General features: G+C 50.3%; 1 protein-coding gene across 1 annotated transcript in view; it reads left to right on the top strand.

Moving 5' to 3' along the window:
- Positions 1 to 1,126: 1,126 nt before the first annotated feature.
- pacrg (PARK2 co-regulated) overlaps positions 1,127 to 14,068 on the top strand; it is a 75,481-nt gene continuing 62,539 nt past the window's right edge. The window contains exons 1-2 of the mRNA XM_067243274.1: positions 1,127 to 1,159; positions 1,430 to 1,564. Coding sequence (XP_067099375.1) covers positions 1,127 to 1,159; positions 1,430 to 1,564 — 168 coding nt within the window. The remainder of the gene's footprint in view (positions 1,160 to 1,429; positions 1,565 to 14,068) is intronic.

The raw sequence follows: 14,068 nt of genomic DNA, 5'->3' as shown, positions 1-14,068 counted from the left end.
TACGAGTTCTCTCCATTATGCTTTTATCCAGAGTGACATACAAAGAGGGATTTGAACCTGCGACCTTTGGATCTGCTGTCCGATGCGCTACCGCTGAGCTATACCCATCCCTAAAGCCTGTTAGATCGGTGTAGGACTAGTCTCCTGCTTGCTAGAAAATGTTTTCCGGTCAACAGTGGTGTAATGTTAGATGTACATAGGGTTCAAAATAACATTTGATCATAAAAAAAATCTGAAGACAAATTTTCCATCATATATATATTCCACTTAATAATGTTCTGTCATCTTATGGTTGGAATGTGAAGAGTTAAAGAAAATTTAAGATGAGCCTACCTGATATTTACTTTAATTAAAATTACGTCAATACTTACTGACGTGTAACATATGAAAAACAGAAAGAGAATCAGCCACCCTTGATTTCAAACCCTGGCTCTTACATCATGGACACAACCAACACACCACAAGACGCTTGTTTACTGTAGTACATTTACATTTACATTTAGTCATTTAGCAGACACTCTTATCCAGAGCGACTTACAGTAAGTACAGGGACATTCCCCCGAGGCAAGTAGGGTGAAGTGCCTTGCCCAAGGACACAACGTCAGTTGGCATGACCGGGAATCGAACTGGCAACCTTCGGATTACTAGCCCGACTCACTCACCGCTCAGCCAATTGACTCCCCAGTAGTATAGGAATCTTCAGTGTGACAGTATCATTCAGGAGATCTGACTGAGACAGTGTTTCTCAGCGGGCTGCAAGGGGGAGGATTAATGACAACAACATGTCTGCCAGTCATGTGCCAGGGTGGCACAGATGGCAAGGAACTTGCACAGGGACAAGAGCTGATTGGCAAGGCCGACCATCCACCTCCAGATTCACTTTTGAGCCCGGATGAAAAACGACCCCTGTTCCCCCAAAACTGTTCAGATCCCCGGCCTGTGAACCTGGTATGCTCCTGCTACCGTCACTGATGTCATTTAATCCCCCCCCACACACACACACCTCCTCACATGTGTATGGAGTCAACCCTGTAGACTGTGTTCGAGCCATGGCTCCAGGAGCAGTGAGAGGGGTCTGCTGTGTGCATCTCTCCCCAGCCTCAGTGGTACAGAAGCAGCAGGAACAATGCCTCTGGCAGTCCTGGAGGCTAGCCGCTTGGTAGACAGCCTGTCTTTAGCCAACCGTCGGAGGAGCAGCAGCAGCACACGCGCACACACACACACACACTCGCACGCACACACACACACTGCATTATGCATTAAAAGGAATCGCATCAGCGCTATCTGACCTACACAGTCAGAAATGGCCATCCTAAAAGGTTAATCTTTCTCTTTCTGTTTGTACACTCCCCTTCCCCCCTCCGCTTCATCCTCCTTCACCCTCCTCGTCCTCTACACCCCCCCCCCCCCCCCCCTCCATTCTCTCCAGGTGGTGGGACCCCCTGCAGCGGGGGCGTTCCGGGAGCGCCCAGCCAAACCTACGGCCTTCCGGAAGTTCTACGAGCGCGGAGACTTCCCTATCGCTTTGGAGCACGACACCAAGGGCAACCGCATCGCCTGGAAGGTAATGTCCTGTCCGGCCCGGTCCAGAACAAGGTCAGATCCACCCCATAGCTCTCCTGGAGAGGGGCTTACATGGCTGAGGTCCCCAGGTATCTATGGTGATGCTTAACATTGTCACAGCAGGCCTCCAATCACATCAGCAGGCTGACCAGCTGAAATGACCTGGACAGCCTGTAGGAGGCAGTACAGTTTCATAACCCTTAGGCCATTACCTCGTTTGTCGTTGGGGCAGATTTGGTTTGTGAGTAGATGTAAAATGACATCTGGTAAAGTGTCTGTGTGGGTGTGAATGTTTACAGTTGTGTCAGTCTGTGGAGTGATATACTGTCAGCTACTGAAGTCAAGTTTGTCCTAATTTCAACCTCCCTTCTACACTGCCAAACTCTGCTCTTTAACATCACTGCTTCATCCAACACCACCATGCAAATAACCACATTTACCTCATTAGCAAGGATAAATGAACCAAAGTAAATGTTCCTGTTCCTCCCCAGCTCCCACCCTCCCTCTGTCACTCCTGGTTGGCTGACGGTGTCCAGGTGAAAGCTCTGTGAAAGCATCCCGTATGAATTATTGATGTAAATGTTCAAATGAAAACAGCTCTTTCATACTAAATATTGCGTTTTCCTTTGTGCTCTTATGAAAAAGCTCTCAGCAAATGGGAATTGGTGTATGAAATTGTAGCTGTCATACTTAATACTACTGTTATGCTCATTGATTTTCTACCCATGACCAAATGTTGGGTAGATTCTGAACATTCCCTGTTTCAGTCAGTTTCACAGCCGTTCTACTGTGTGTTTGAGTGGAAGCATCCCTGAATGAGGTGTGTGTTCATGTGTGCACTCCAGGTAGTCAAGCATGTGTTTGTGTTATGAACTAGCTGCATTGTGAGTCCTTCTGGCTGGAAGAGCTATTTGTCTCTATCATACGGATGAGTTCCTCTCTCCTAGTGCTCTTCACACCAGAGAGGAGTAGCAGTGTGGAGGGGTGGGTGATTTCACCGTCAGGTGACGGGAAAATAGTGGTGTGAAGGGTTGGGGTGGGTGGATGCAGGGTGGAAGGCTGTGGTGAGGTGGATGGGGAGGTGTGAGGTGGAGGGTTAGGGTTAGATTGACCCGGATATAGACCAAGTCAAACATGTCAGCTAAGCTGACTTCTGTCAGACAGAAGTCCCACACTCAAGTAGCTGTACTGTGATCTTTTGTCTACTTTTTGTGACTGCATCAGACCTCCCTCCCTCTGTCTTCTCCTCTGGTCATCCCCCTCTCCATGCAGTAGGGAGCAGTAGTTCCTGGCTCTGGGCTTCCATGTGTCTCCTGTCTGGCAGTGTCACCTTCCTCCCTCAGCTCTTCCTCCACACGGGCAAACATGGAGGCCTGGTTGCTCTGGGTAGTAGGCTACATAAACAGAACTGTCCCCGCTATAAAGTAATGATGGCACAGTCTCCGCATCATCAGAACACATTTGTTTCATCCTGCAAGGCTGTTTTATCTATGTGTGTGTGTGTGTCTGTAAGTGTGTGTGTGTTCGTACAAGTGAGTTAAATGTCAAGGGCGAGTTGCACGAAGGAAGGTTGTTGTGAGGGTGTGGTAATTTGGCTCTCCACTGGTAAAAGCCTTTGCTGTAATAGCTCGCCCAGGTAAAAGCTTTACACGTATGAGAAACATGTGCTGCACATAGATAAGAGCCAGGGACCCGCTCCCCCTGTGTGTGCGTGTGTGTGTGTGCGTGTGTGTGTGTGCGTGTGTGTGTGTGTGTGTGTGTGTGCGCGGCCCTGTTATGATGAGGAGCTATAGGGCTGGAGCAGTGCCACAGAGCCCGCTCCACACAGAGCCCGCTCCACAGAGAGTGGGGCTCCACAGGGATCCAGCAAAGATGGACGCTGCTCGTCTCTCCTCCCATCCCCTCCCCTTCTCTTCTTTACTCTTTTCTCCTCTGTTGCAGTCCTGAGAGCTCAGACCCCCCAAACACGCTTTTTATTTCATTACGCTGATCATTTATCTACTCTATCCTCCAACTGCTCCTTAAGCCCAGACTGGTTCTTTCTTTCTCTTCTCTTCTTCGCTCCGCCCCCCGTGCTTTCCTCCTCTGCTCTGTTCCTGCCTGCTTTGCCCCCCCTCCTCCCCCCTCCTCTGGTTGTTTACTGTAGTATTCCCTTTTGTCCTTTCATGGGTTGTGTCCAGGGCAGAGTCAAGAGGCATTTCATAAAGAATATCAATGCAAACCTGATTTCCCCCCCCCCATCCATCCATCCCTCCGCCGCCACGGCTGGTCCAGGGAGGAGGGAGATGTGGGGGGGGGGGGGGGGGACAATCAATTAATCTGATCAAGCGCTTTAGGAAATGGAGAGCGTAAGCGCTCCTAGGGGACGGATATCCATCTCCTTGGGATGATTGAATTACGCGCGGAGCTACAGCGGAAGAGGGGGGGGGGAGTGGAGGGAGAAGAGTGTGAGGGTGGGGGTGGGGTGGGGGGGGGTGACCGGGAAAGAGAGCTCGTTGGGGGAGACGTGTGTGGGACTGACTGAGGCTGACAGTTGTGTGTGAATGCTTGTGTGTGTGTGTGTGTGTGTGCATGTGTGCACGCCGATGGAGTGTGAGGTTATGAATATCGGCGGGTGAGGTCACGGCAGCTATACATCTGCAGAGAAAGTCTTTTCTCCGCGTATTTTTCTCCCCGTCTGCCTATTTCCATTTTGATGTGTTGTACCTTATGACTGAGGACTGTCTACTGACAGCTATATTGCATTGCAAGGGTACCTCGTTTTGCTAAACAGGCAATTCCGTGCTGCCCTTTGCTACTTGTCATTTATTTGCAGGGAGTAAAGATAGAATAATGAATAAGCGCGGAGAGAAAGGGAGAAGTGGATTTATTAGACAGAGGCTTGTGGTTCTGTGTCAACACCATTGCTCCTTATCTGACTTACTGTTGTGTCATACTGTGTACTGTAAACCTGAGTGATGGACATGAAGTCCACAAGCCCAGACATGACGGCACTGCCTCTGTTCTCTGCACCTCCGCCTCCTCATCCAGCTCCGCCTCCTCATCCAGCTCCGCCTCCTCATCCAGCTCCGCCTCCTCATCCAGCTCCCCCTCCTCATCCAGCTCCGCCTCCTCATCCAGCTCCCCCTCCTCATCCAGCTCTGCCTCCTCATCCAGCTCCCCCTCCTCATCCAGCTCCGCCTCCTCATCCAGCTCCGCCTCCTCATCCAGCTCCCCCTCCTCATCCAGCTCCCCCTCCTCATCCAGCTCCGCCTCCTCATCCAGCTCCCCCTCCTCATCCAGCTCCCCCTCCTCATCCAGCCGCTCAGAAACCTAAGTGACCTGAACACCCACAGTTTCCTTGTTTCTGGTGAAAGCCTTTTGGAGTGACTTTAGCCGAAGACTCTTCCTAGGAAAAGTACTGCATCTCCTCAGTGGCATGCCTTTGTCATGTGCTTTTGTCCATCTGATCGTTTCCACCATGAATGGATGACTTATCTTCTCTGACTTTCTCTCTCCCCTGTGAGAGAATGGTAACGTAAATCGACAGAATCAAATGGGGTTAACCATGTGTGCACAGTGTCTGTCTGGATGGCTGGCTGGCTGACTGACTGACAGGCTGAGAGGCTGAGAGCTCTATACACTGGGGGGAGACTTCTGTGTTGTAATGAAACCCAGGAAGTTAGAGAGAGAGAGAGAGAGAGAGTGACAGAGAGAGAGCGAGAGAGAGAGAGAGAGAGAGAGAGAGAGAGAGAGAGAGAGAGAGAGAGAGAGAGAGAGAGAGAGATGAATATCGGCGAATAAGTGCATCTCTAAATATCTCTAATATTTAGAGATGCATTTCCTCCTACGATATGAAACATTCAGTGATATAAAAAATGATTACTGGAACAAATTCCACTCTGTAATCTCAGATTTCAAAGGTCTTAGTGACCTCTCAAAGGTAAAAATCCTCCTAGGAGAAGGAGACAGGGCATACCTTGCCTGCTAGTATGTATCAGTATGCCACAACCTGAGAGACAGTGAGTGACCTAGACACACAAGGCGCACACACAAAGCACACACACAAAATATACTGTGTGTGTGACTGACGTGTGTGTGTATATATGTATATATATATATATATATATATATATATTACATAATCAATATTACGTAATCAATCCTAAGGTCATGTTAAAGTTCTCCTGCTTTAATCTTTCAACTGAATTTGCCATGTTTGGTTGTTATCGGATGATTTGGTAACATTAATAGTATACCGATGTCCACAGTAATGGGATGAATACTGTTTCTGTGGCTCCACCGTTGCTTTGGCAATATGAACATTTGTTTCTTAATGCTAATAAAGCCAATTGAATTGAATTGAATTGAGAGAGAGAGAGAGAGAGAGAGAGAGAGAGAGAGAGAGAGAGAGAGAGAGAGAGAGAGAGAGAGATGGAACGAGGACTGTGAACACGGGCCCCTGGGCCTCTGAGAAAACACAAGAGATGAGAGGATTAAAAAGTGGCGTGGCTCTGGGAGGAGAACAGTGAGGAGGAGGAGGGAAACTCCGTAAGGACTGTTCAGTCTTCCCTGGATCAGAGCTGTGTGTTGGAGGCCTGCTGTCAAGCTGCCATAGAGGACTGCCACAACACTGCTGCTGCCCATCTGACGATGGACGGACTCACAGAGGGTTTTCTTATCTGTAGCATTAGCCCTTCATTTATGTCAACACACCAGAGCTCTTCTCCTGGCCCCGGGTGACAGGCTGAGGCTCTGATGGAAGCCCCTGGGTGTCCGTCTCCAGGACAATGACTTCTCTCTGTCTCCGAGGGCCACTCCGGGTGTTTACACGACTGGGCTGTGGCAGGCTCCATCCAGCGCCTCTTGGGCCAACAGCAGGCCAGAAGAAATATTGACGTTTCGACATGGAACTGAACGCAGACAGTGGAGTGGTCTTTGGAATTCTATGTTTCACTACCCCCCCCCCCCCCGCCCCTCCCAACAGCCCCCCCCCCCCCAAACCCCTCCCACACCTCATCACCCCACGCTTACTGCGGCTCCCCTCGCCTCACACCATCCGTGAGCTCATGAGCTCATCCCTGGGGCCCCTTGGTGAGCTCAGCCCCATGTCCCACACAGCTGGCTCCCCCATGCAAATGATGATAGACACACACACACACATCATCCCACTTACGTGAGAACAGAGAAGGACTGTTGCCACAGAGAGAGAGAGAGAGAGAGAGAGAGAGAGAGAGAGAGAGAGAGAGAGAGAGAGAGAGAGAGAGAGAAAAGCCAGATAGGATGAGAGAGAGGGAAGGACAGAGGAAGGGGAACTGGATGAGAGAGACAGGGGACGGAAAGAGAGAGTCGGGCCTATCTGCCAAAGCCACAAATCTTGCTGGTGAGTGTGCCCGGGCCACGTCACCCCTCCCAGAACGAGCCAGAGATCTATTGATTGGCATTTGTATTGCTAGCAGGCCCCGGCTCCAAATGGAGCCTTTAATTAACTAAATGGAGCGTCTGCAGCTGTGACAGAGCTCTCGGCCAGCATGGGGAATGAGCGGGGTTAACTCTGCAGACCTCCCCAGCTATCAGTCACAATGGACAGGACAGGACCTCGGGGGGGGGTGGGGGGGGGAGATAGGAGGAGTGCGAAGGAGGGTCCGCTTTGCTCTTCAGTTCGGCCCCCCCCCCATCCGATTTTCTTATCTCAACCCCACCCCCAAACCCAGTCACCCCCATGAGAGTGGTACACTAAACGCTGGCCAGACCTCTTCTGCTCCTGGCTGCGCTATCGCGCTCCCACTCCCTCCCTCTACTCGTCCCTCCCCCCTCGTCTCCTTCCCCTGCACCACTCTCATTCCTGTCCACTCATCCATTCTGTCAAAGGTTAATTGGTTTGGAAATGATTCGATTCATTCTGGACGTTAATGCTGTTATCGTGCTTTTGTTATAAAAAAAATTGAGAAAGAAAAACTACCCCACACACGCACTTAAGCCTAATTTAAAATAAAGACCAAAAAAAGGAAAAGAAATCCAATTCAATCTACTTTGACTACTTTTTTTTTGACTTCGGCCCAGCCCTGTCCCCACGAGTCTTTTCCTTTAAATGATGGCAGAATGTCATTACCTTGAAAGCTTTCCCCCACCCTCCCTCCACTCTGCACCTCCTCCTCTCCCCCCCCCCCCCTCTACCCCCTCCAATACTGTGAATGGATAGACGGCCCTAATGTCTTTCTTGTAACCTCAAGGTCGGCATATTTGGATCCACGGAAGCGCTCAAGGGTCCCTGTGATTAATGCACTGTACAAAGTGCCTTGGAATTATGCAGCGGCTGGTGGCTGCTGCTGCACTCCACAGAATGTGCCTCCACACACACTTACACACACACACACACACACACATGTTGAGGATAGAGGTGCCCCTGTCAGTGCCCTTGTTGTGGATCATGTGAGACATTCATATTCAAATGAAGCTACCCACCCATTGGCTCTCTGTCTCCCCACATCACCCCTCCCTGGTGAGTTCTTTATGCTCTGCTCCCTCCTTTATGTCACATCTTTGCTTACTGTGGCATTGTGGGACTAGCAGAAAGCTTTTCCTTCTTACATGTCGCCTAGCTACTTTCAGGAAACAACCACCATGCTCCCTGTCTCAACAGGACGCCTCTCAACTCTGCCTCTGGAGATGCATGATAAACTCCTTGAACAATCTTAGCTTCCAGTTCACTTTTTTGTATTTTGTATGTGTCCCTTAAGGATTCGATTCGGCCCAAGTTTCTTTTAAAAATCGAACAGGAAAGTTAGGAATGTTAATTCAGTCAATCTCTTCCCCAGCAGCCTCGTTGTGATCACGACCCTGGTCTTGATGTGGTGTTTCTCTGCACACAGCTGCAGCCACTGATAAAAACATATTTTTTTCCTCCTGTGTCGGACCACCATGTTGAGGTTGTGTGAGAAGATGTTAGTTGTGCACTTTGTGCCCTGTTGATAAGACAAACACAGGCCCCTGCAATGAAAAGACTTGGTTAGATCAAGATACTATCTCTTCTTAGCTAATTATTTATGGTTTGACTCCCAAGATTTGATCGATAGTTAGGATCATTGAATGTGTGGAATCTTTCTGACGGCCTTGTGAATTGTGTATTTCTCTCCAAGACACTGAACGTTAATCTACAGTGTTGGATCTTAAATCAAGATAATTATCCTTTTACTTTGATCATTTGTCAGTGAGAACATCTCTGAGGAACCAAATTCGACTAGCCTTAGCAACAGTAGGCCTACTGGTCTGAGAGGTAGTCCTGTTTCAGCTTGGTACCTGGTTTGATAACCAATGCTGTATGTCTTGCGTTTTTGTTCCATCTGAGCCAGTAACTAGGGAAGGGTGTCAAATGAAAAAGAGATGTATTTGTCAAATGCACAGTCCAACACAGGTCAAGTCACATAGTAGGCAGAAAAATACAGATGAATAAAATGTAAAATGTTAATAAAAAATACTGGCAAAATAGCAAAAAAACACACCCAGCAATAAAAGTAACACCAGCAATAAAAGAAAAAGCACAAATACAATAGCAGCAATAAAAACTGCAATAAAACATAACAACAACCCCAGCAGTGGAGATGAGCGTATGGAAGGTTTAGGGGAGGTGTTGAGCTCCTCCACCCTGCTCTGGTCTCCCTCCTCCCTCCTCCCTCCTCCCTCCCTCTTAGCCTGTCTGGCATGAGAGGCCGTGGAAGGAGAGACAGGACAGTAACTAGAAGCAGTTACAGAGTCTGTGTGTGGGGCTTGGTTAAGGAGGACAACCCTCTGGGGTCTTGTCTCTCTGATAAGGGATCGGGGAAGCTGTGGTTGTGCTTTGTATGGGGTTACGTGTGTCCATCTGGCTAATTGTAAGTGCACGTGTGTGCATGTCTTTGTGTGTGAGTGTGTGTATAAACGTGTGTGTGTGTGAGTGATGAACTGACAGGAACTGATTAGGTCTAGGAGCAGTAGCAGCTCCGTCTCAGTAATCTGTCCACAGTACCCAGAGGGAATGGCCGCACGCTAGCAGATTTAGCTCCTAATACCATCGCCCATAATGCATTATGAAGGGGGATTGGTGTCATTGGTTCTGCTTCCCATTATTAGCTGCTGCTGCTGCCATTGTTTACTGGAGGAATGTGTCAATGACTAATCTGGCCGTGTGTTCGACCAGCACACCTTGGATGGCTGCAGCTTCTCCTTATCTCCTCTCTGCTTCCAGTCTGTCACTGATAAGGCTGTCGAAGGTGGGGAGGGGAGGGGGGGAGGGGGGTGGGTGGGTGGGTGGGAAGGGGAGGGGGTTGGGTGGGTGGGAAGGGGAGGGGTGCAGAAGAAAAACACAAGGATAACGACGAGGGGGGAAGTGGGGTGAGGGGGAAAGGAAAAGAGAAAGAGACAGAACGGGAGCGAAGGTTAAGTGAGAAGGAGAGATAACGGACAGAGGGGAGCGACAGAGGGAGAGGGCAAAAGAAAGGGATGTGGAGAGCTAGGCCATGCTGAAGCCAATCTCCCCCCTTCCTACATGGGCTGGATGGGGCATCTGAGCTGTCAGGATGTCACCTTGCCGTTGTCTTGTTCCATATGAGCTGGGAAAAGGCTGCGTGGGCCCGCGCGCGTGTGTGTGTTCCATAGGTAACATGACACGCCGTGGCATCTCTCAGACAGCCATTCTCTCTCCCTCTCCCGACCTGCCATGGAACAGACAACTCCAATGGATTCCCCAGGATAAAACACCCAGCCTGCACCTAACCTCCTGGAGGAGAGGGGGGCAAGAGAGGAGGGGAGGAGGGACGGTGGCGGCGTGGGGGGTTACCAGTCAGCCTCTATGAAGCTGATGAATAATGGAGGAGCATCAGGGGTGCGGGAGAGACTCTCACCTCAATATGGATGTGACCTGACCCAGCACTACTGCTACAACTGACTTATTACACCAGCCCAGCAACGTCCGTCTGTCCCGGCTCGCTCACACAACCCTGGTGCCCTGTCTCACTTCAGCTCCCAGGCAGAGTGGGCAGGCCCCCAGAACTGCTGACATGGTGGATTTTCCCTCGCCTCGCCGTCTCCTAGCGTTCTCTCACCTCTCCTATTCTACCCCTGGTTTGAAAGATCAGCAGGTTTTTTTTTCTTCTTTCTGTTGTACCCCGTTAACACCTCCCTGGATGGAGCCAGCTATGAGGAGGAGAGGAGGGGAGGGGAGGGGAAGGGAGGAGGGGATGGGAGGGGAGGAGAGGGGAGGAGGGGATGGGAGGAGGGGAGGGGAGGGGAGGAGGAGAAGAGAGGAGAGGATGGGAGGAGAGGAGAGGAGAGGAGAGAAGAGGAGAGGAGAGGAGGAAAGGATGGGATGGGAGGACAGGAGAGGAGAGAATGGGAGGAGAGGAGAGAAGAGGAGAGGAGGAAAGGATGGGATGGGAGGAGAGGAGGACAGGAGAGGAGAGGATGGGAGGAGAGGAGAGAAGAGGAGAGGAGGAAAGGATGGGATGGGAGGAGAGGATGGGATGGGAGGAGAGGAGGGGAGGAGTATCAGAAACAAAGCAAACAGGCTGATGTGTGTGTGGCTCGACAGGAGGGGTTAGTAAAGGAAAGCATGAAAGAGAAAGGAGTTGAGGAGAAAAAAAGAAACAACCCGACCCATCAGCTCACAGAGATGATTAAGTGATATTCTGGATGCACGAGTGGGTATCAACTCCACCGCTCCTCAGTCTGGGGAGCGCCTGTCTCTATTACCCTAATGAGCCTCACTGACTGCTTCCTGGAGAGGCTGGGTGGGGGGTGGAGGGGCGGAGGAGGGGTGGTCTGCTTGGTGTTTCGGCATGGAGGGTAGGGGTGGCAGAGGAGGTGCTGGTGGGGGTTGGCCTGGCAGGCTTGGAGAAGGGAAATGGAGCGTGGCCAGGCCCAGATGAGAGAGAGTTAGCCTGCGGACGGCAGATGAATCTCCTGCTAGGCAGACCCATCTCATCTGGCCTGGGAGTGAAGGCAGTTAGCCTGTGAGTGCCCTGAGCCCTGCTTCTCTCTGAGCTAGCACTTAGCGTTTCTACACAGTACAGTATGCTGGGCTCACCACTGTTACAACACTGCTCTATTCTAGTCTGAGGTCAGGAATGCTACGTGAGATCATTTGTTGTTGGTAGCAAAAAACAAGCCCCGTCATGTAGAAGTCCTGAGGTCCGGACCAAGGGTGAGGTGGCGTGTAGCATATCATCCACTGCTTAGTTTGTGCTGTGAAAATTGCACCATTTAATCCATGATACAATGAAGCCTTAATGTAGCTGGCCTCTGCACCACATGACAGGCAGATAATTACAACCCATTGTTATCAAGCTCAAGCCATCTTCATCTTTATTCAAATGATCCTCATCATCATCGTTACCATGATCATCGTATGGGTCAACATGGTCTCGTGTCATCATTGTCACTATCATCATCATCATCGTCATCTTCCTCCTCAGCCTCCCCCCCCCCCTTGTGTTACTCCTCTGTGTGACATTCCATTAGCATGGAGACACAGCTAGTCAACACCTCTCAGCTTACAGGCATGCCTGCTCCCTCAGGGGTTAGGGGAAATATGTCAGAGTGACTTCTGGCTTTTACACATCTACAATCAAGGTTTTGTTATTCACACATTCCTCCACAGCCCCCATCTCTCTGTGCTGTACATTCCAACCCAGAAGGCTGTCTTACACACTTCAGAGGTTAGGCCAAGGCATCTGTTTTCCTAGAAATGTGTCATCGAACGAAAACTCTGTGTTTGGCTCTTGAAAAAGGAGGTGACTGTTTCGCATAAAGTGGCATCAGTTGCTTTTCCTGAGGCTTGAGTCCTAACTATTGATTTCATTCAAGCGCTGCTCCTCAAACATTATTAGTTTTTTTTTTCCAACTTTCATTTTGGTTGGTTGTGAGGTTTTTTCATAGCTTGACAGCGTAATACTGAAGGGCCAAACCTTTCCATGATGACAGCCACGTCACCTCTGGTTTTCAATTGCCACACAACAACCAAAGTCATTTGTCATTCGTGCTCTTTTTTGTCACATTGAATGAAATATCATTCATAAGGCTCAGAAACGCTGAAATTGAGAAAGTATGGTGCACTCGCGTCTGTCTCGTATCGCCTCCTCCTTCTGCCTTCACTACTCTCTCCATCATTTCAAAGGAATGGCCTCTATTTACACAGTCCTAATGACCTTGCCTAATGGCTCTTTGTCATATAGCTTATTTATGACAGGATTCATTTCAATCTGTCAGTCGGGGCCAAATCTTTTCCCGGAAAATGACCGCTCCAAAAGTACCTGGCCTGACAGACCTCCTGAGAACTTGCTTTGATTTTGAAACCAGATGTGAGGAGACAGAAACCCAGAGGATGGAAGAGGGGCTGGGCTGGGCTGGGCTGGGCTGGGGTGGGGGGAGGGGATACTTTCCAGGGATGATTTAGCTTATTGGCATAAAGTTGAGGTTGGAATTGCGATGCAGCAGGCAAAGCATCTTAGCGTTGCTGAAATGTCAATAGCCCAGAGTGCAGCGTCTTTCCTGTCAGGCCTGACAGAAGACCAACAGCCAACCTGGTCGCCATTTGTCTTCCTGAGCGAGTTTTCTAATAACGGTAATGGCTGCAGCTATAAATTACCAGTGGCCTGTCAGGAGGACATAGTGCAGCATTTAAATCTAACAAAGAGGCCCACCCCTTGCACAGGCTTTTATTTCTCTAACTTTAGCCCGCTCCCCCAAGGACCACTTGAGTTAATAGTGGTTAGTAGCTCGCCACTGCAGGGCCAGGGTATATCACCTGCTAAGTGGACAGAAAATCTTTTGGCTCTCCATTTTCGAACCCGTTAACAGAATATCTAGCAGCTTTCTGGGCATAGTTCTCATAACAGTCCCAATAATTACTGGAGGGCTGCAGGAATTAAGCAGCCATGTTTCAGCCGCTGCCATAACCTGCCTGATGAGGTCTCACTTTGGTGAAGTGGCAAATTCAACCTGACAGTTTATTGGGTGAGGAGGGGGGGCGATAATACCCTTAAACCCAGGTCACATGTCCTTCCTGTTTCAGTCCCTGCCCCCCCCCCCCCCCCTTTTTCCATCCCCCCTCTCTGCCAGGTGACAGCAGTCCTTCAGCGAGATGAGTTCACTAGGTAATTGGAGCAGCGGGAGGTGATTTGTTCACGTCCCTTCGGGGAGGAGAGCGGAGTGGAGCAGAGCAGACTGCCGCGGGTGTCCGGTGGAGCCAAGCCACGCTGCCATTTGTCAGACGTGGGGCTGCAATTCCTCGGGCATCTGTTTCCATCCATAACTGAGGGCAGAGGAGAGGGATGAGGGCTGTAATAGGGCCGTATAGCTCACTGCCTGGGGCCTCAGACTCGCTCACTCTCTCACCCGTCCTCCACATTCCAGGCCGGCCCTCCTCTCCGTCCTCGCCCTCACACGTTCACACGCCAGTGAACGACTGACGCATTTCCCAGCGCCGTCGTAACGCGCGGCTCTGCTGGTGTTTGCTAGCAGGCCGGTGCTACGCCGAGGGCTTTCTGGACCT

This window comes from Osmerus mordax, chromosome 9 (genome assembly GCF_038355195.1).
Source record: "Osmerus mordax isolate fOsmMor3 chromosome 9, fOsmMor3.pri, whole genome shotgun sequence".
In the NCBI taxonomy this organism is placed as follows: Eukaryota; Metazoa; Chordata; class Actinopteri; order Osmeriformes; family Osmeridae; genus Osmerus; species Osmerus mordax.
The sequence above is the reverse complement of the archived record's forward strand: the minus strand, read 5'-3'. Positions and strand labels throughout refer to the sequence as shown.